This window comes from Natator depressus, chromosome 25 (genome assembly GCF_965152275.1).
Source record: "Natator depressus isolate rNatDep1 chromosome 25, rNatDep2.hap1, whole genome shotgun sequence".
Lineage (NCBI taxonomy): Eukaryota > Metazoa > Chordata > Testudines > Cheloniidae > Natator > Natator depressus.
In genome coordinates, this window is record NC_134258.1 from 5,994,593 (window position 1) to 6,015,525 (window position 20,933).

Genomic DNA, 20,933 nt, shown 5'->3' on the forward strand with positions numbered 1-20,933 from the left:
CAATCTTCGGTGTAAATTTAAGACCTGGATTCAGGTGATTAGGTGAGAACCTCAGCTTTCATGGTCGCAGAGAAAAGCCTGAGAACGTGCAACCTAAAGGTTCAGCACCCAGAAAGCAAACAGCCCCGTATTATTAAAAAAAAAAATTTTTAAGCCAAGTCATTTTTGAGTGTTTGAGGTGGGCAGCCCTGATGACATCCACAGTACATCGTCTGTGGCAGAGCCAGGAAAGAACACAGGTAGCCTGATTCCCAGTCCTATGTATTAGCCACTCGGGAGCACAGTCTACCATTACCTGTAAGTACAGTTACTGGAGCGTGGGCACATCTCCAGTCAAGCTGAGGGTCTACCTAGCATGCAGACTAAGCATCACCACCAGCTACTTTCTGAAAAGTAGCAAGTAGCTCAGTTAGTCTCCCCACGAGAGGGCAGCATGGGACTAGACATACTGAGACCCACAGACAGAGCTGAAGACTGGCCATACCAGGGGGCAGCTGGAACGGCACAGGTATCCCATCATGTACCGATGACCCTTCTGGCCGCAGCATTTTAGCGTTGAGCGAGTCCAGGACATTTAATTCCATGCTTTTCAGGAAGCTAGTACTCTTGTTTTCAAAGATCACGGAGACAGTGACTTGACTATCATTCTGGAGATTTCCTTGAATGTCGTATGTCTGTGAAAGAAGAAATCACAGGGAAGCTTTAGAAGCTGCCTACAGTACACATTGACAGGTTCCAGAGAGCAGTGGATTAAACACAAATTTAGGGATTACACACATCCCTACCGCTGGTCAGCATTGAGGCTTCATTTAACTGCACTGCAGGACATTCAAGCAGTAGGATTTACCCATACTTTTGCGCTGATAACTAAAAGGACAGGGATGGATCTTGCTATGGACATATCTGCCTGATAGTTTCTAGCTGCAGGAATTGGGATGGTTCTCTAGTTAAATGTTGCTTAGCAAAACCAATGCATCTGTAAGTTGTCCCAGGGCTCTCTCTCAAAAGTGCTGAGAAATTGCAAGCGGGAGGGAAGTTAGAGAGAGACACTAACAACTGAGTTACTCACCATTTTAATGTATGAATTTTCAGCAAGAAGGCAGTAACTGGACATAGGCTGAAAAACAAGCACAAAGTTATACAAAGAGCCATGTGTATGAAAGAGAACTCTACAAAGCAAGCAGACCTCCCTCCCAGGCATAATTCTGAACAGAGGGGCATTTGCTTGCACTTAACTGTAATAGCTCTGCCAGAGTACGAGAATATCTAAGTTCAAGTTCGAGTGTCAACAGCAGCCAACTATTGCAGGCAGCACAGAAACCTCTGTTTAAATTTAAGGGGCTCCTAATATGAAGAAATTAATTCACCGATTTCCCTTGCACAGCTGAACGCCACAGTGAAAGGCACCTGGTGGGGGAGGCAGGAGAGAAAGGCTCCAGAAGAAGTGAGCTGCTGGAGCCTTTCCTTGCTGCCTCCTGTGTCAGAGCCTTTCCCTGCGGCAGTGGGACACTAAAAATAGCAGTGTAGACATGAGAGGCATTAGAGAGTCATGAAGAGTACACAGGGATCTGGTGTGTATGTATTCTTCTCACCTACGCACTGCCTCACCATCTACACTGTTATTTATACCCATGCTTGTCTGGGTGTGCAGTGTCCATACTCTATACGGTGCTGTAAGTGTAGTCCTACCCCGAGAGGTAAAGCAAATCAAGAGCTCATATTAATCATGTTGGAAGAGGCAGAAATAGTAGTTGAAATAGGAGACACACCCCAAGGGAAGCCACCTACGATGGGCTCACTGATTAACACAACCAGCTCAGCAAAAGCCCCTCAGAAAAAGAGTGCTTAATGCAGATATTGTTGGCAACCAGCCCTAGAAATCGCCGCTTCATTTCCACATGCCTCTGAGCAGTCCTGAACACCAAGGTTTTCAGGCCTAGTTTTTCTCTCTATTTCCAATGTGAAGTGAGTTCTCCAAGCACCAAATGGGAAACATTTGCTTAGTTGAAACATCCTCTAACTCTGAGGAGGAAAGGATGTTCGGCTAGAACAGCACCAGGGCGTGGTTCCCAAGCTACGGTCTGTGGACAGCTGGCTGGTCTCATGATGGCTCCTCCTCACTTTGTAGGAAGAGACAGCTAAAAATACATTAAACCCTCTAATTATCCATAGAAGGGAATTCTGTAGTTGCCACAAGGTCATTGGATTGCCTATGGGAGGGTCTATAAGACATGGGGAAATATAAGATGCTGGGGAAATAGGTACAAGCGCAGCTCTGGTACAATGTAGCAAACACACCTCCCTCTCAGCCCTAAAGCCAGAGCTGCACAACTCCTCACCGGTAGTGGTTCATCATCTAGTGTTCCATTCTGTACTGACTCTGCTGGTTCCTCCTCACCGTGATGATGCTTCTTCTTGGATTTCTTTTTGTCCTTGGACTTCTCCTCCTTCTCCTTCTTGTGCTTTTTCTTCCTATGCTTGGAGGATTTCTACCATGCAACGGAAACAAGCGTCAGCAACGTGCTCTTAAAAACTATCATTGTTTCCTTAGTACTAATACTTCAACTCTAGGCTCCTGCTCTACACCTCAGGAATAATCCTCAGGGCGCCACTGCTGCCTGCCTCCTAGTTGCAAATGCTTCAAACCCAAGGCAGTGTGGTACAAGCAGAGGTCTGAATCTGTAAAACTGGAACATATGGCCACGGGTGGAAGCTCAGTGTTGAACACGGTCAGTTAATTGCCCCTTTGCTACGAGGCATAACCCAGCCACTTACTATTGGGGGTTCAGAGATCCTTTGGGGCAGGTTATCCTATCACTGTCTACCGCAAAGCTTCTTGCACCGTTCTTTGAAGCAGCTGTACTGGTCACTGTTGGTTGCAGGATACTGGACCAGATGGAGCAGTGGTTTGATCCAGTCCGGTAGTACTTACGTTGAGATCAAGACTGCTGGTGTCAATTCTTTAACCACTCACCTTTCCTTCATCATCGTCCTCTTCTTGCTCTTCCTTCTTTGCGTCTTCATTCTCCTCAGGTTCACCTAGGACAGGGCTCCCTTCAGGCTCAGTCTGGACAGGAAGCAATCAGAAGGGCTATGATACTAACTGAATGCAGATAACGCAAACAATTAAGTCCTGGGTAGAATGGATCAATTACTGCTGTACTATCTTAGAGCTGCTGTTATTAAAGGTCTGCTAACATGTTTGTTTTAGGGGTTTAGGGACAAGGCAGCTGCTCCAGGACAAGACACACAAGGTCTCATCCTAGAAACAAGCCTGCTAAAAATCCCTATTCCTCTCCCTCCTTAAAGCTGTCAGTTGAAAGTGTAACAGTAGGTTCCTTTTTCAAAACCTTGCCTATGTCTGAAGCCGTTACTATTGCTAGCTCTGATTCCACACTGCAAAGCAAGGCTTTGGCCAGTAATCTAATGGCAAACTCTTTACGGCCTAGGATTGGCAACCCCTCTCCCTGTTTTGTCTTGTTACTGCTAAGCTCTGGGGGATCTAGACATGCCACGAACACTGCAATATCCCTAAAGAATGGGATGCAGTGAGGATGGAACCCACCTTAGAAACCCAGGTTTCCTTGACCTGCACGTTTCCAGACACTCTCAGCTCATTAAATTAGTCTGGAGGGATTAGCGACATGCTGTACACAATGTAGGTAGCTGACTCAGCATACCCCTTTATTTCCATGCATTTACAGGTGCTTTTCAAACCCACAGATCTCCCTCTGTAGTTGGGCTTGAAGCCTCACCCCACAGAGCAATTGTGAATTGGAAGGGACTAACTTCCACTACCTTATAGCAAAGGGATCCTGGTAGGACCATCAGAAGGAGCTGGAGCCCTCATCTCCTTTCCCTCTTTGCACTAACACTGGAGTTCATTTCAGAGCTTGCAACTGTACTTTCAACCGCAAGGAAAAGCTTTTTTGAGGGGCCTACTAAGAGACCTACCTGTGTCTGTGTAATAGAGGAGGGTGGTGGAGCAGTGGAGAGCCAGAAATCCAAGTCTTCCCCCTGACACACACCAAAGCAAACAAACCTTTACCACTGCGTTAACATTAGTCTGTGGATTTACGTTTTAACATTTGCATTGTATTGCTTTCATGTACAGCCATAGAGCAAGTTGCTTGAAATGGAAGATGCTGCAATAGGTGTAAAAATGGGTAGAACAGATGGCTCTGGGGCCTTAAAGTGAGTTCAGGACCCATTTCACCTCTAGCTCACACTTCAAACCTGGCCCTGGTTGGAAGTAACCACAAATCTATCATTTGATGGCCCCCATGAAATCAGTTGGTCAAATCCAGCTTCTAGAAGATGTGTTTCCACTTCATAAAGCCATCAGCACAATTAGCTTTAAATAGCACCTTTGTACGCAGTCTCAGCAGAGAGGCTAGGAACAAGTCACTCTGCAGGCAGGAGTACCCTCTTATCCCACAAGTGGTCTCTCTAGGTCAGACCAGGGACACTGGCTGCCATGTCTGGGGAAGCTTGTGCCACTGCTGTTCTCACCGTAAACCGGTGTGTGCAGGGAATATTTGAGCCTTCAGAGCAGCAGCCAACAACTGGCGTCAACTTTTGCCAGCAGGAAATTCACTTAATTTTCTAAATATAAAAGTGGGGTTCAAGTGGTGATTTCCCTGCTAAAGCAGCTCACTGTATTGACATATCTTCATTAGATCTGTGTTGGGGAGGAGTTCGGTGAGTTCTGCCAGGAGGAGCGTTTTGCAGGCTGTCAAGTAGCTCTTTACTTTATTTTTGTACTTGTAACTTGTGGCAGGGGCACCTAGGCAGGTATGGCTTTTATTACTGTAGAAATCCAAGGAAGTGAAACAAAGTAAAAATAATCAGCTGTGTGTGTTCTAGTACCAGTCACAACTGACCACTGACATGGAAAATACCTGGCAGTATATGGTCTACAGCAGCACCTTTGAAACAGGACATTTCTTAGATGATTACCTTTTTGCTTTCTTCAGCCACCTTTTTTTCTCTCTCTTTCTTCTTTTCTTTCTCTCTTTCTTTTTCTTTGTGTTTCTTTTCCTTCTTTTTGGGTTTCTTGCTCTTTTTTCCTACTAAGGGAGCTTCTGTGTCTGGCGATTTCAGGTTCTCAGCATTTCTGTGTCTCTGCACAGGCAGCTTCTCACTATCCGCTAAGGGTCTTAAAAAAAGATGATTAGTTACCTTCCAGTGAAGGCCGGCAGTTTACCTGTTGCACAGAGCACTTACTAGATTCCCAGACAAGTTTCTCCTCCCCTCCCATCACGCTCACGCCCACTCCACCTCAAAAAAGATCATGCAGAATTCTCTTAAGATCACGTACCAAAAAAAAAACAACTGACCCATACTTCAGAATCCCAATAAAGGCTCATTTATGCAACCACACAGACCATGCCTCCAGGCATCAAAAGTTAGATTAAAATATTTTGCTGGCTACTGTGAGCTGTCAGCCCTGGGCACTTAAAAGACAGTGACGCACTTGCAGATTAAATAATGCTTACTGAAGAATTGAAAAAACACACACACACACACACACACACACATTATGTTGCAAACCTATGAAATTATCCTTGAGGAACCAGTGAAGATGTAAAATAGGAAGAAACATTTGCAATAGAAACGTGACAAGCCAAGCAATGAATTGTATCTTATGAAGCAATAGCCTGACTCAAACAAATCCCCAGGACAAGGACTCAATGTTTCTTGTATCTGAACCTCTGTACAGGATCACTATGATTGCAATTGGAGTTCTCTTAGCATTACTTAGAAGCAATTTCACTTTGGAAGGTTGTGCTGTGAATCACAAGCCCCAGCATTAAAATTAAAATGAGTTTGCACTCTAAACTGGAACACCCATATCGCAACAGAACTGAGCTGAATAGCTTGGTTTTATATTCTATGCCCAGAGACAAATATAATATCAGCTTCCCTGGTACTGTCATACTAACGTGAGACAGTTGAGAGAGAGTCCACGGACTCAGACGACCAGGGCCTGCTGATAGTGGGGAGGCAGGGTGAGGGCAGCCGGCTTCTGCAGTGTTACTGAGCATGCTAAGTACAAGCCAAGCAGCATATCTGGGTAGGAACCTGACCCCCACATACATCGCCTCTACATGGACTGTTACATTCAGATCTGTGTTTTTGTTCCATGTTGATTCGCATGTTTGCTGAGCAGCAAGCACAAGGTCAGGAAGATTCTGGACGAAGGACTGGACTTGATCTAACTTTACTTCAAACACAGACACTGTAAAGCAACAGGATCATGTCTGATCAAGCAGTCAACAGATCTCAGTCTTAAAACAATTTCATGTGTAGTTGTACAGTGACAGAGGTCAAGGCTCAAAGAAAGCCAGTAAGGATTCACAGATAGATTCACAGATATTAAGGTCAGAAGGGACCATTATGATCATCTAGTCTGACCTCCTGGGGGAGTCTCATTCATATTTTGCAGGCAATGGTTTAATACATCCATGATCCTGGAGAGGTTCACACTGCTCACTGATATCAACCAACCTTTCAAAGACCATCAACTTTGTGAGATACGCTTACCTGGTAGGCTTCCCTGAAACCAGACTGTGTGTGTGTGAGTGGCACAGACATAGCAGTGCAAGCACAGGGAGAAAGAGAGAGAGGACAGAGATATGAGAAAACATGACAGAAGAGCACAATGACTGTGTGTAAATGGGAAGAGCATGAATAGAAATGGTGTGACGGCCCAATGACACCTCCCGGAACACTCCGTTAGAAACGGCTCGGCTTAGTGTTTTCCATACTGGTCTGTTTAGCCTGTGCATGCAACCAGGATCTTTCCTGTTAGGAATTCATTTCCTACTTATTCCTCCTGGAGTCAAACAGAAAGATGACTACTTCATGAAGAAACAGATGAATTCCTTAAGAAGTCTGTTCTCCCCCATTTTTTTTTACTGTCCCAGAGGGAAACGTAGAGCAGGCTCTGAACAGAACAGCCGTCAACGTTCTGCAGGAGGCATCAGTGGGTCCTAAACCAGCAACTACAACGAATCCAATATCGTGATTCTCCAGAACAGCAGAAAAACCGCCACAGGCAACATTTTATAATTGGCCTCTGATGGTAGCTATTACATGCCCTTTGGGGGTTTAAGATTTCCAGCAGGGCACCTGAGGATCCCAGCATTCTACTGCTCCCTAGTCAATGGGCTGGGATAGATTGGCTGGTGGAAGGAGTTGCCAGCCCCATCCGCTGACCTGCTCTCCAATAAAGCATTTTGAAGAACTACTGGGAAGACACACAAAGGAAGAGCAACTGCTTAGTACATGTGTAGTAGTTATAAGTGCGACTCTCCCCATTTCCCATTCCTCCCAGCACCCAAACAGGAATCCAGCCATGCTCTTAACTACTACTAATGGCAGAGCTGATTCACTACGTTCCTTGCACCTGGTCTCTGAAATCCCAGAAGAAACAAGTTATTGGTATGTGTGGTGGTTTTCCGACGTGCACAGATTAGGCCGGGGTGGGTGAAGACTGATGGGCTTTGCCACACTGGCTTTCGCATTTAGTGCGAGCAGAACCTAGACCCTACGGTAGGAGCTTTAATCACCGTAACCTTTGTAGGTCTGCACTGACCTCCAAGACCCTCATGTAACCAGGCTAACAGGCAAGAAAACCCACATATCACAGTTTTGTACTTACTTATCCAGATCAATATCAAGTGCCTTATATGGATCATTGGGATCTTTGTCATCCTCATCACTGGGCAACGCATTCTAGTTGGGTGAGGAGGGAAAGAAAAACTGACTGTCCACTGAAGACACAAGCAGAGCACAATTCCAAAACTAGAACAGTCTCATCCCAAATTCAATCTCACCGGATTGATACAAGTGACACAGGCCTCCTTACACAGTTAGACATGAGGAGTCACAAATTGTACAATTTAATCCTGCATTCAGGCATTTATCAGATGAATTTAAAGTAGAGCTATTTTTCATAAACCCCAGTATTTCAGTTACCGATGAATTTGGTTTTGATTGGAACACAGATTACAGGCACAAGCAGGTACAATTAACTATATTAGCAGAAAGCCTGCTGACTGGGATGAGAGTTAAACTCAGAGTGAAGCAGTGAGGCACAATAAACGAAACAGCTACGTGGGTAGCATTATTTCTACAGCAGACGTGTATTGTGGGTTTAATATCAGTCATTCGTTTTTCTGTTGGGTCAACTGCAGCCTTTGGCTCTGTGCACCAATAGATTTCCCATCCCTTTAACAGGCAGGTAAAGGTTTCACTGGGGAAGCAACATATGTTGCTATTCAAGCAGCTTTGCAAAGAAAAGTCAGGACCCACACGTCACAATGACCCAGTGAGGCTGACATTAGGGAAATGGGGAACCTTAACATATGCCTTGGTGGGATGCAAACAAGTCCCACAGCTCAGACGATTGAATAGGCAACTGACCTCTGGCATCTCCTCCGTGATGATGTCCACGTGCTGGGCTGGGGCAATGTCCTCGTCGCTCTCTGTGTGCAGGGAGTTATGGCGGCGATGTTTGCCTTTCTTCTCTTTTTTCTGTTTTTTCTTTTTCTTGTCTTTCTCTAGCTTCTGTTTATGCCTCCTCTCCTCCTCCAGTTTCACATACTGGTCAGACATGGGCATTCCTGAACACATGGACACAAGTTGCTCTCAGGTGAGAGTTGCTTACAGGTTGACCATCGCATTAGAAAGTTAGGAGGTAACATTTGTTTTGCCCCCTGACTTGGAATCCCAAAGGATCAAAGCCCCACACTACCCTTTCACCTCCCAGCTGTCCACAGTGCCTTCAATAAAAGCCTCCTCCAACCAACTTCACACCCCTTCGTAAGCCAGTGGACAAAATTCTGCTCCCACTCTCATCCACAACTGTTGCTGACTTTATTGTGAGTTAGACAGATCACTGAAGGAAGAATCTGGCCTTGAGACTACTCTCAATCTGAACATTTGACAGCATTTTTCATCCTTGGGAAACCCTTTGCTGAATCCTAGGCAAACATTAAGGCTGTAAAACTGGTATGAAAGAAGTCACTTGTGCAAGGCTGCTGAGTATTTAGAAATTCTCTACCATATGCTGCACTTCCGCCATAGTTTTTCAGTTCTATATCCGCCTGCCATTCAGAAGCGGCCTACAGCTCAAATTCACTTTATCTCCAACCCATCAGCTCTGGTCACAGCCTTTTGTCTCAGATATTAAATTGCAGAGCGTGGACATTCTGAAGATGAATGTTTCCTGACAGAATATTGGTTTGTTCTCATATTATGCAGTCAGCCTGTGTATTACACCTAATGGTAGGGTTATTTTATTATTTGTCTGAACTTAACACTTTAAGGAAGGCTTGCCTTACATTGCACAGGACAGTGGAAACTATGGTTCTAAGTTTAATAGCTGTAGCTTCCAGCACACTCAGAAGTGACAGGCAATGTGGGAACTTGACATGCAAGACTAAAGCTGTTCCCTATCCTCTAAAATGGAGAGGAAGTTACTATTCTTTTGTTGTTGAATTATTAAATTCTTCATCTCCAATTTGAAATTGGTTTGGTCAATGTGCTCACCTGGAACTTTTAAGGGAACAGAAAGGTCTATCTGGACCACAGGTATATGCTCCACACCTGGGGTGTCTTGGTATTGCTGGGAAAATGGAAGATTCGACACATTAGTATTGACTCTACAACAGGAGAGCATACTGAGTTATTGTCCTCATTTCAAAGCTTGATTAGGTACATCAGCATATGCAACCAAACAAGAAATCAATTCTGATGTATTACATTTTGAGTATCTTCAACATTTGAAAATGTCTCCATTATATAGAAATAGTAAACATAAACAACAGTTTAACCTGTGAAGTGAACATTTCAAAGGGCAGATTAAATAAGACCTCCTGAAAAACTATTTGGCTCATTGGTGCTAATCAAGTAGCAATAGGTGCATATGAAATGTGATTGTTTTAACATTACTTGTTACATCCAAGAAAAGCACTGAACTGACTGAGAAAAACCACGTGAGGAAGTTTCTATTCCGTACCACCTCAAAGGTAAATGCTGAGGTCCAGGACATGGGAAATGGGGAAATGGAGAAAGCCCCAGCCCGGGAGAAGTGGGGGAAAGAAAGAAGAGACTAAAAGAAGGGAGAGGCAGCAAATCAATTTAATTAATGCTTCTTTGACACTTTTGGTCCAGAGAACAGACACATTGTGTGTGCATTCAAGCCAGCCAGTCTGATGAATTAACTGCTGAGTTCACTGCTGCTGACAATACCAGGTGCACTTATCTACCTCCCCCTACCTCCACTGCTCACCAAGCTCAGTTTCTGGCTATCTGCATAGCTGCCATGTTGCCAAGTGTATTCACTGGATCATTTCATTGCTTTCAACAGAACGTCCAACTGCCTGCACAGGAATTTTTGGGGGAGGGAGTGGGAAAGGAGTTTAGATTAAATCAATTATCCTGATCTACAAAGGAAAACATGTATCCAAATCACCAAGCCAGTGGATTCACTTGACTGGTCTTATTTTGTGTTCTTTGCAGCTATTTACTCCACTTTTACTGGCTGCTCTTCCGAGCTGGATTCTAAATTCTAGGCTTTACTTAAGAAGTTATTAAGATGATTCTCAACTTCTGTCTAAAAGGAACAGCAGCAATTACTGCTACAGCAGTTCCCAAACTGCAGCCTACTGGAGATCCACGGAGCACTGGCTGGTCACACTGTGCTGATTGTTTCAGCCAGCTGATTCTAGTGGTTTTCAGGCTCTTCAACACAAAGTAGGCCTATAAATAGCTGGAGACAAGGAGGAGTCAGTCCCAGCTGCCTCTAGACTACAGGCCAGTGCTATATTAAAGCAACCGATTGGAGATGCCCTCAGGAACCAAAGCTACTAGCAGGAGAGAACAGTGATTCAGAAGAGAAGCAGACACAGCATTTGAGCATTATGCCCACAAAGCAGTGGGAGTAAACGATGAAGTGGGCAGGGCAGCATGCACACAGCAGGGGAGAAGGGACCCAAACCACAGTAAAGCATGAGAGAAGAGGCGGGAGAGAGGACCAAGTAAACACAAGAAGGGAACAAGAAAGGGGACCAGCCAAGGCGGGAGGGGCAGATCTGGAGACCAAAAGGAGATGGTAATTTAAAAATTTTGCATTAAAGATCACCCGACATTAAATATCATCCTTATGATACTCTGCCATGGAAGCAATTGCTCCAGTTGCCACAACGATGTTAACCTGTTAAGAGATCACAAATGGGGGAGAGGAAGTTGTTGGAGTGCTCCCAAAGAGGGGGAAGAGATCCACAAGACAGTCTATTAAGATGCGGCTATGAAAGTCGAGGGTCCTTGTACTGTTACATACACAGACAGCGAGAGAATTTTTTAACAAGCTAGACTTACCTTCTGTGGGGAAGGAGAGCTTTTAATATAAAATGGATTGTTTGCTTGTTCCTGTTTCCGGACTTCTCGGCGCTAAAAAAAGTATTTGTAGTTATAAATTTGAAGATTTTTCTCTGCTTTATTTCCAGATATTACAAAGTGTGTTCTTGCTGCATATTGGTAGCACTGCAAACAACTCTCAAGAGGCTCTGGGAAAATAACTGGGGTCTAAAGCTATCTAGTTCTCAAGTTTTGTAGTTGCAATAGATACTAGGAAACAGCTGATAGGGAGCACTAACCTACAAATATCCCTGCCCTCTATTCTTTGGCTTCTATGCTAGGAGAGATGTAAACTTCCTGAAGGCAACAAGGTTTTGATGTCAGTTAGGTTGCTTCTATCCCTGTTTTGCAGTTGTGGTGGGAAGAGGGAATTATTCCAGCCTAAAAAGTAATTCTTGATCAAAATGGAAAAATGCCAGAAGCAGGGAGTTATAGGCATGACAGTTCTCAGCTGCACTGCAAACAGGAATTGTTAAGAGTTGGCAAATTCTGGACAGGTTTCAGAGGAGGCACCTTGGCTTCAACTCCTATTTAATCCCTGCATCTTCCTATGGTACAAATAGCACATGTTGCAGAGATGGGTGGTGTACCAAAAGTGTGTGTACTCTCTCCTGCACAGTTTTTGTGAAAAACATAGGTAACAAAGCCCAACACAGAACTCCCAATATTGATCATGTCCACCTCTAACAGACTTCGCACAATGCTACAAGCCTCAAAGTCAACTGCAAATTGAGGAGGGTTGCACATCTACAGTAAATAAAACCTACACTCCTATTTCAATCGAGTGACTAGGCATTTCCTTCTTTGATTTTATTTTTTTAAATTTTTTTTAAAGTCTGTCCATCTTCTTGGCAGAAGTCAGTACAATATATACCTGCAGAGCTTACTGGTTAGATTTTTCAGAAGACCTCAGCACTCACAACTGGGGCCAAGTTTGGGAGACATCTCAGCTCCCATTTAGACACAAAAGCAAGCCACTAGACTTTCAGAAGAACTCCGCACATTGGTTGCTGAGTTCTTTGGAAAATCTGTTGCAAAAAAAAACAAAACAAAACTTTGCTCTCAGCTTGAAAGAGAAAAGCAGCATGGACCAAGACAACATTATTATTAGAAATATGGATTTGCATACAGGCTCTGGAGCAGTTTGCAATGATTAAGCAGTTGAATGCAATGACTTCTATCCTTACTCGCTTTATAAGATGTTCCCAAGTGGGGAGAAAGGCATAGCTCCCATCTGAGTTATGCAGCTATGGCAACATTTCCAACTTCTCTAATGATGTTGGCAATACCACTTTATCACATTTTTTAAAATACATAAACTGTATTTTTATGTTCACTTACCCTGGCCAATTCTTCCTCATCAATCTCTGGCTGTCTATGTCTAGAATGCCTTTGCTCCTCATCATGGAAAATTGTTTTGGGTTTTTCATCTTCGGACTCACTATCTGATGGAGGCTCATTGATCCAGGCATCAAGGTCCAAACTGGCAACAAATGCAACAATCATAGACTCAGACTGGAAGGTCAGAATATATTTACTTACAACATATAGCTTTGTCCACATGCATAGCCATGTGTAGTCTTTCTAATCATTCAAAGTAAGCTTTATTATTGGAATTTTTTAACAGTGTGCTAAGCATTTTGCAGACATGTAGGAAGGCATACTCCCATTTTCTAAGAGCTTACAATTAAAAGACTGGAGGGAGAAAAAAATCTTACCCTTCCGGAACTGGGACTTTTTTCTGTGCTTTAGGAGCTACTGGGTTCAGTTCGCCTGCGAACAGGGCTATCACTTCCTCAGCTACAGGCACCTCTTTCATTTGTAGCTTCTGAATGTATTTAATCAGATGCAAAATGCAAGAAGCCTGGAAAACCAAATACAAAAAATGGTTTAAGAACTAGTCTCAATGCACTGACAGTCACTGAACCAGAAAAAAGAGTAGACAGCTGCAGTAAGATTTAGCATTTTATAATTGTACAGACATCCTTGAAGCTACAGAGACTGGCAGAGGAGGATTACAGGAGGCACTGTGGGCGGCTGGATTAGAGCAGGGGTTTGGGAGTCAGGACTCCTTACCCAGCTCTCCCACAGACTCAGTACGTGACCTTGGGCATACAACCCAAACTGTGCCTCCGCCCCCCCATCTGTAACATAGGGAAATCCAAACCAAAATAAGAAAAGGGGGCAGGGAGGGGGTTACCAATGTCCAAGATCCACAGGATACTTCCCCCTCTGGTTGTCTCTGGGGTGGGTCCTCCCTTTCCTCAGGGAGGGCCCCTTTGGTCAGCTGTGTCAGAGCTTTTAAGCTTCCCTCCTCTCTGCACTGCTGGAGCCATAGGCTGCAGGTCTGCTACCCAAATGAGCTAATTCCTTGCCTTTTAATTCCTTCAGCAAATGGAGCATTTGCTGCATGTGTGTATTACGGAAAGGGGAAGGGCCGGCTGAGCCCAAAATAATCCCTTAACCCCTTTGTTGCCCAGTGTGGGGTTTGTACACCCCATCAGAGGCTGAGAGAGTTTTTAGAACACTGATTGACAAACCACTTCAGGCATCAAAATTTGTAGCAATTCTTTCTGGAATACGCACTAATGCAATGTTCGCATCAGTCACCTCTTATTTCGAATGGCCTCCTATGAAGAGTTGCACCCCAAAGGTGCTCAGATAGGGTGATAAGTGTGGCATGGTATGAAATCACAGAGACTGATGCTGCTCAATATGCAAACACGAACATGGCATTTATAGATTTAGATCTTTGCATGATTGGTTTAGGATGTAACTGCATATTATTTACATGTCTTTTATTGGACCAACTTCTGAGCTACACAGAGATCTTCCTCGGGTCTCCAAAGCTTGTACCTTCCACTGACAGAAGTTTCACCTACCTTGTGTCTCTCATATCCTGGGACCAACACTGCTACAACACTGCAAACTACTATTTATATAGATTGAGTTCCGTCTAACAGTTAAAGCACAGGATTGCAAGTCAGATTTGGACTCTGCCACAGTCTTGCTGTGCAAGCGATCTTGGGCAAGTCATTCAATCTTCCCGTGTCTCAGTATCCACGTCTATAAAACAAGGATTGTTTATGCACCTGCATCACTGAGGTGTGCAAGGTACAGAATGCTAGCAGAGATCTTGTATGACAGGTATTTATATAAAATACATGTATGATCCATGCAAGATGATGTTAATTCACTATCACAAATTAAACCGATAGTAGAGGTTTAAAGATCATTTTGACAAAACCAAAGATAGTTTTGCTGCCTTACCCTCTCTTGTACTTCTAGATCCGCACTTTGTACAAACTGAGGCAAACGGTCGATCATCAACTGGGTAATTTCCTGGGCTCCTTCCTTTTCCCCAGCTTGCTCCTTCTGTTGTAGGATGGATGCATAAAGCTTTACCATGTTCTGGACATAAACTGCCTGGATGTGGCCTGGTAGAGTGGTAACTTTAGGCCTCAGCATTGCTTCTAAGGTCTGGTTTGATTCCTCAAGGTGTCTGAAAGACATTGAATGGATGCAAATGAAGGCAGAAAGAGAGCGGAGTCCATTTAAAAAGCTTGACATTTCACCAAGTTTCATGTAAATATACAAAAACTACTTAGACATTAAAATATTTTCAGCAAAACTCTGTGTTGGCCTAACTCTACTCCTAGTCAGACAGCATCATTTTTGTTTCAGACTCTCATGACTAAGGCTATGATTTAGTCATGGGTATTGTTACAATGGAGGAGATGGTATGATGGGATAACATGATTTTGGCAATTAATTGATCTTTAAATATTCATGGTAAATAGGCCCAATGGCCTGTGATAGGATGTTAGATGGGGTGGGATCCGAGTTACTACAGAGAATTCTTTCCAGGGTATCTGGCTGGTGAATCTTGCCCATATGCTCAGGGTTCAGCTGATCGCCATATTTGGGGTCAGGAAGGAATTTTCCTCCAGGGCAGATTGGAAGAGGCCCTGGAGGTTTTTCGCCTTCCTCTGTAGCATGGGGCACGGGTCACTTGCTGGAGGATTCTCTGCTCCTTGAAGTCTTTAAACCACGATTTGAGGACTTCAATAGCTCAGACAGGTGAGAGGTTTATTGCAGGAGTGGGTGGGTGAGATTCTGTGGCCTGCGTTGTGCGGGAGGTCGGACTAGACGATCATAATGGTCCCTTCTGACCTCAATATCTATGAATCTACATTTTCGTTTCCATTTCAGTGATCTCTATTAAAAGCGTGCTCAATTTAATAGTTTTTTTTTTTTTTTTAAATAAATAAGCGTTTGCTCTGCAGACTCAGCCTAGGATCCAGCAGTAAAGCTATGTTTTTTCCATCTTATACATCGCCAGTAACCAAGGTTTGGTTATACCTGTGCACACCTATTAAACAGAATGGAACTTAGTAAGTGGTATTATTAACGCAGAAGCAAAAACAGAATCCAGCTCTTACACTGCCAGTTTTTGTGGGTCAAGTTACATTTTCCTATTTTTTTTTTTTTTTTTTTTTAAAAGGGAGTCTCTTCCCACCGCTGTGTGGAAGACTTGTACAAAAAAGAGAAGCTGGCTGACTGCGTAGGGGAAATTATACATAAAATTCTGTGAAATGCAGGAAGTTACAAACTGAACAGGAAAGTGTTCTCTATTACCTCTTATGCCTCTGAGATTTGAGTTGACAGAATCCATTTAAATCAGACCAAGATTTATTGAGTTAACACCACCTTTCCCAGGGAATGTGCATGCTACCTCTGCTACATCGCTTATACCCACATCCATCCCTTACTTTCTCGACTGGCAGGGATATGGATGCAAGAGACACGGACTAGCCCAACAGCTTTTCACATGTAGTAACCATCTTGGGTAGGAGCAGCTGCATTAGTCTGGGAAAAGCAGTGCTCACTCTGAAATACTGCTTTGTCAGCTCTATGGAGCATGTTCTGAGCTTCCATCACCCAAGACACCTTCACTTTCGAGTGAGAGGAGTCTCAATCAGCAAACATTCTGCTTTTCACCTTTCAAACGTGATTTAAAAACTTTCCCTTTGCACTTACTCTGAGAACTCCCCACATATCCAGGCAGCAGCATAAAGCACCTCACAGATGCCGTTCCTCTGGGTGTTGCTGGCTATCAGATGGGCATTGTCCAGGAGCATGGCCATCTGGGAAACAGCAAACTTACGAATGGCTTTAACCCTGATAGCTACATCCAGCATCTGAGCTGCTATAAGGTGACCATGCCGAGTACCTTCCAACCGGGTCAGTTCCACCAGGATGCTTATGTACCTACAGGAGGTGAAAGTCATACACTCTTAACAGCAGGCAAGCAGACAGTGCCATCACTACTTATTTCAAAGTCTAGATGCAGAAGTACGGACCATTCAAAGTTTGTGATGTACTGGTAGTTGGATTGGCTACATATGTCTATGATTTTGGTCAGCAACTCATCTCTGTATGTTGTCCCTTCTGCTTTGTCCACATGAATCATCAGTTTCTTCACTATCTCCATCAAGTTCTTTTTGGACACCTGTTTTAAGAGTGAAATGAGACATGAGCCACAGACAGGTAATGCAGACTTGCTGCCAGGTGTTACCCATTTCATAAAAGCTGAGGAAAGTAGTAGATACTTATTAGCTGTACCTGTATCTGTCTTTGGGTGAGACAGGTATTAAGAATACAGAGATACTAACACCACCTCTGGCTCTGGACAGCTGGACAATTTAGCTGCAGCCAGAGACTGAATTTGTTTGTTGGGGCACGTCTCGATAGCATTTGTGCCAGTTTAATGGCCGGACACCTGTCATTGGACACTTGATCTAGCAGAGGTTTATTTGCACAAGCCCAGGACTGAACTTGGTAAGACCATGACCACTAGATCAGAATAATTTTCAATCCATAACTGCAAGGATACTATGGTGATATGTTATGGATATCATAAATCACATTTTAAATATGAGGCTAACCCTATACGCTTTAAGAGCATTTTTAATTTTCAATATTCTCCCAATGACTGCTCACTCAGATTTCCACCCCTTAAAGTGCATTATAAGCAGAAGTGTGACTATGTAAATATGATACTACTTCTTTAACAGATCTGCCCCATGCATGTATGCAGAGTCATATTTGAAAATCAAAATCTGGCTATTACTTCTCACTCCTATTAGCAATGTAGATCCAATACAGCTCTGCAATAGCGAGCCGTAACAGAACTCAGAATTAGTATTACAGTATGGCAATGACAAAGAAACCTGAAGGAACACAGCTGACGGTTGCCATGCTGATGGCTTGAAAAGACTATTTTACACTTGTAAATTGAGCAAGTTTGATAGACTTATGAAAACACCCCTCCCACCCAAACAATGCTAACTTTATAAGTCACTTATCGGAGCATAACTGCACTTTAACATGCTCTGGGAACCTAATATATTGACATGTAGCAAGCAGTAGGGAATTCAGTGCAAATTTGTGACCACCAGTGTCTGCAGCCATATCACCTCATGCTACGATCACAGCACATCTCAGGCTTGATCAGTATATAGATGGAGACCTTCCAGGAAGCGTAGGTATTGCAGAAGTGCCGTTGATGACTTAGTATATGGTACTCTTCCTTCTGAGTCAGTGTTCCAGCAGAATGCTACGCAGCATTGCTGGAAGGGCTGTCTTTTGAATATGTAAAAAAACATCTTGACCTCTTGTCAAGACTCCCAAGCAATTATAACTTGGTTAGATACTCTCTGCCCAACTATGAAACAACCAGAAAAACACTTTAAACGGGACACAATATTCTTTACCTCCACTGCCAAAATATCACAGCATTTTAGGAATGAAGTCTGCCACGATCCACCCCATGTGAATGTATTTTCATAGAGCTTTTTGGATGAAAGGCACTTTATACACCAAGGTTGTAACCACAGTGTCTTCAAAAATCTACAAGATTATCTCCATTAAGCTGTATTTCTTCAGTCTAGACAGCATTGTTAAAACTTCCTTGAAAAGTAGCAACACACAACACACGTACAAAGGAACAGAGGCACAAGCACCTGGGGTGAGATTGTGTGTCGCACCTCAGGGCCTCAGAAGGACATGGTGGGGCATGGCATACTAAGATAGCTCAAAGCCAACTTTGCATCCTGATCTAATGCTGCTTCTCAACTTCAGCATAATTTAGACAGCCCTGGAGTAGTGTTTGAGTTAGAGCACCTATAGTACAGACAGTAGTGGTGCCTGGAATTTCCAAAGCCCTCACCCTCAGCATCCCGCTGGTTATCTGGTATGGTCTATGCCAAGGTTTGCAAGGGGTCTTCAGAAGGCAGCCTTATAGATGTCTTCTATAGTGCCTGTGATCAAGGGAATCTTTTCATGTCATGCCAGCCCCTTCACCCTGCATAAAGGGGCCAAAGTAAGGGCAAGGATCTCACCCCAGGGATTTTTTGTAAGTGCTAAGTAAGGAGGGGAGGAGGAATGCACAGAAACATACCATGCCATATAGGAGATCTAAAGCTCTGAGTCGGATGGATTCATCCTTGTCATCCAAACACTGGAGAATGAGATCCTTGTGGGACTGAACTGACTTAGGATGAGTTTTCAGGATTTTGGACATTGCTAATAAACCCAGGTACTTCACTGTGGGGGGAAAAAAACAAAATAAAATTTTTCCACATACATAAATACTGTACTGTTTCTTGCAAGCACAGGGGATTTTAAGACAGGTTGACTTTCCCATCTAACCTCAAATCCCAGATATATTGTTTGGGATAAACTCTGACAGAGGGAGCACACTTACCAGTTAGAAAACAAAAAGAACAGCCTAAGCATCTATTTCTTCCTTTGCGCCCCCCCCAGCCCCGTGTGTACTCTCAGCCAAGCCACACCCATTCAGGTTTCACCATCTGTAAAGAGTGGAAGTCACTGTGGCTCGGAGATCTATGCACGCACTCTGTGTGTGCAAGATTAGATTATTTTGGCCAGCAGTGTCGGTTGGAGTGCTTGCACCCTACATGCCCTGACCACCTTCTTTTGTCACCCTCAAAGACAGAAAAGGCAAAGCAGGTCCAACATTCCTCCATAGCAGCAAAGGAGGAAGGCAGGTCATGAACTCCATGTGGAAAACACATCTTAAAGAACCACAGTTATTGCAAAGGAAGTAACCATTCCCCCCAACTGCTGCTGGAGAGGTGCCTGATATAAATAGCACCGGTAGCTGGTACCATAAAGGAATTAACTGCTGCAGATAGTAAGAGACTCAGGCTGCACGGGCATAGCAAGATCACTCTGTACTGAAAATTACTATGGTGCTAGGAGCATCTGTATTGCCAGGGCAGCATCAGGTAAACAGAATTACTATACGGAAAAGGGAATGTTCTCTTCTGAAGGTGAAGATGACATTTATATTCTCGCTACAGATGCTTGGAAAAGGTTCTTCACTAAGAAGGATTTAAATGGTGTTAGCTACAAGTAACTTATGCCAGTGCATTTCCCAGCACTAGCAAGTCTGGTGGTCTTGGATTTTACCATTAGTCTATGGAATAGCTAGTGTTTCTTGGATGTGCTTCCTCACTGGAAGATCTATGAAGGGAAAACCCAGGAGATGGAAAGAAAATTTTTTTTGTTTTAGATTTAACATACCATAAATGGCACTATTACTCATCTACTTAAAGAACAGCTAGTTGTACATGATATTTATGAATAGCGAAAATCATAAATATGAAATTCTTTAGTACACATGTACCAATTCACACAATACTGGGCATTCTATAATACTGAACAGGTTGTATTCTAGAACTGCTCATTGTGTTTAATACCACTGCCACTTAGCCCCATCAGATTGACCACTGAAGCCTCAAGGAAGACAAGCAACACTTACAGTTCTGATCAGAATCTTCTATTAGTATTCTTAACTTCTGAACACAGAGCTGGAAGAAAGTGCAAGTCAGGATTAACATGAGCTTTGAGAAGACTACTATTTAAAATATTCCGTTAATGGAGATTACTTGCTATACTGGGTGGGTGCAATACATGACAAAGCAGCGTTACCAGGATCTGTGACCACCGGTAAGACAGTATTGTTACATTAACGGATCATAAGATGAAGGGAACATGGAGCTCCAGTAATTGTATTCTGAGCAGCAATTGATCAAAAGCAGTAGCAAAGCCTCTGAAACTGAATCTTGTTCTTAGGCATCTGGCCTTCCCTGCTCCACACATCCTTTAGGGATAGGGGAAGCAGAAGACAGCACACAGAATCTGAGTTTTAGAGGAAAGGAAGTTTAGGAACCTATCTGAGAAATAACTAAATAATAAAAGCCAGATAATAAGCAAGGCTGTCCAATCAGCAGGCTCCTACTTCAAATATCTGGAGTATTTCTTCCCCCCCGTTTCCAGAATAAATAGGTATAATGTGGCAAAATAAAAACCTTAAGAGAAGTGCTGTACCTGGATGCTGGCACTGTGATTGGGCATCCCAGAGGATAAAGAGATCAAAACTGAAATACACAAGCATTAACGTTACATTTGTTCCACAC

General features: G+C 43.5%; 1 protein-coding gene across 2 annotated transcripts in view; it reads right to left on the reverse strand.

The window, feature by feature from the left end:
- The window catches only part of AP3D1 (adaptor related protein complex 3 subunit delta 1), a 70,177-nt gene that overhangs the window by 6,207 nt on the left and 43,037 nt on the right, over window positions 1-20,933 (reverse strand). The window contains exons 10-28 of one of the 2 annotated variants that reach the window (XM_074939551.1): window positions 20,845-20,894; window positions 20,276-20,324; window positions 18,890-19,035; window positions 16,791-16,939; window positions 16,468-16,698; window positions 14,698-14,929; window positions 13,146-13,291; window positions 12,769-12,910; window positions 11,389-11,460; window positions 9,559-9,634; window positions 8,431-8,630; window positions 7,667-7,740; window positions 6,547-6,570; window positions 4,960-5,158; window positions 3,955-4,017; window positions 2,975-3,067; window positions 2,340-2,489; window positions 1,070-1,117; window positions 485-674 (exon numbers count right to left, since the gene is read on the reverse strand). In XM_074939551.1, coding sequence (XP_074795652.1) covers window positions 485-674; window positions 1,070-1,117; window positions 2,340-2,489; window positions 2,975-3,067; window positions 3,955-4,017; window positions 4,960-5,158; window positions 6,547-6,570; window positions 7,667-7,740; window positions 8,431-8,630; window positions 9,559-9,634; window positions 11,389-11,460; window positions 12,769-12,910; window positions 13,146-13,291; window positions 14,698-14,929; window positions 16,468-16,698; window positions 16,791-16,939; window positions 18,890-19,035; window positions 20,276-20,324; window positions 20,845-20,894 — 2,334 coding nt within the window. The remainder of the gene's footprint in view (window positions 1-484; window positions 675-1,069; window positions 1,118-2,339; window positions 2,490-2,974; window positions 3,068-3,954; window positions 4,018-4,959; window positions 5,159-6,546; window positions 6,571-7,666; window positions 7,741-8,430; window positions 8,631-9,558; window positions 9,635-11,388; window positions 11,461-12,768; window positions 12,911-13,145; window positions 13,292-14,697; window positions 14,930-16,467; window positions 16,699-16,790; window positions 16,940-18,889; window positions 19,036-20,275; window positions 20,325-20,844; window positions 20,895-20,933) is intronic. The other variant, XM_074939552.1, reaches the window with a different exon arrangement.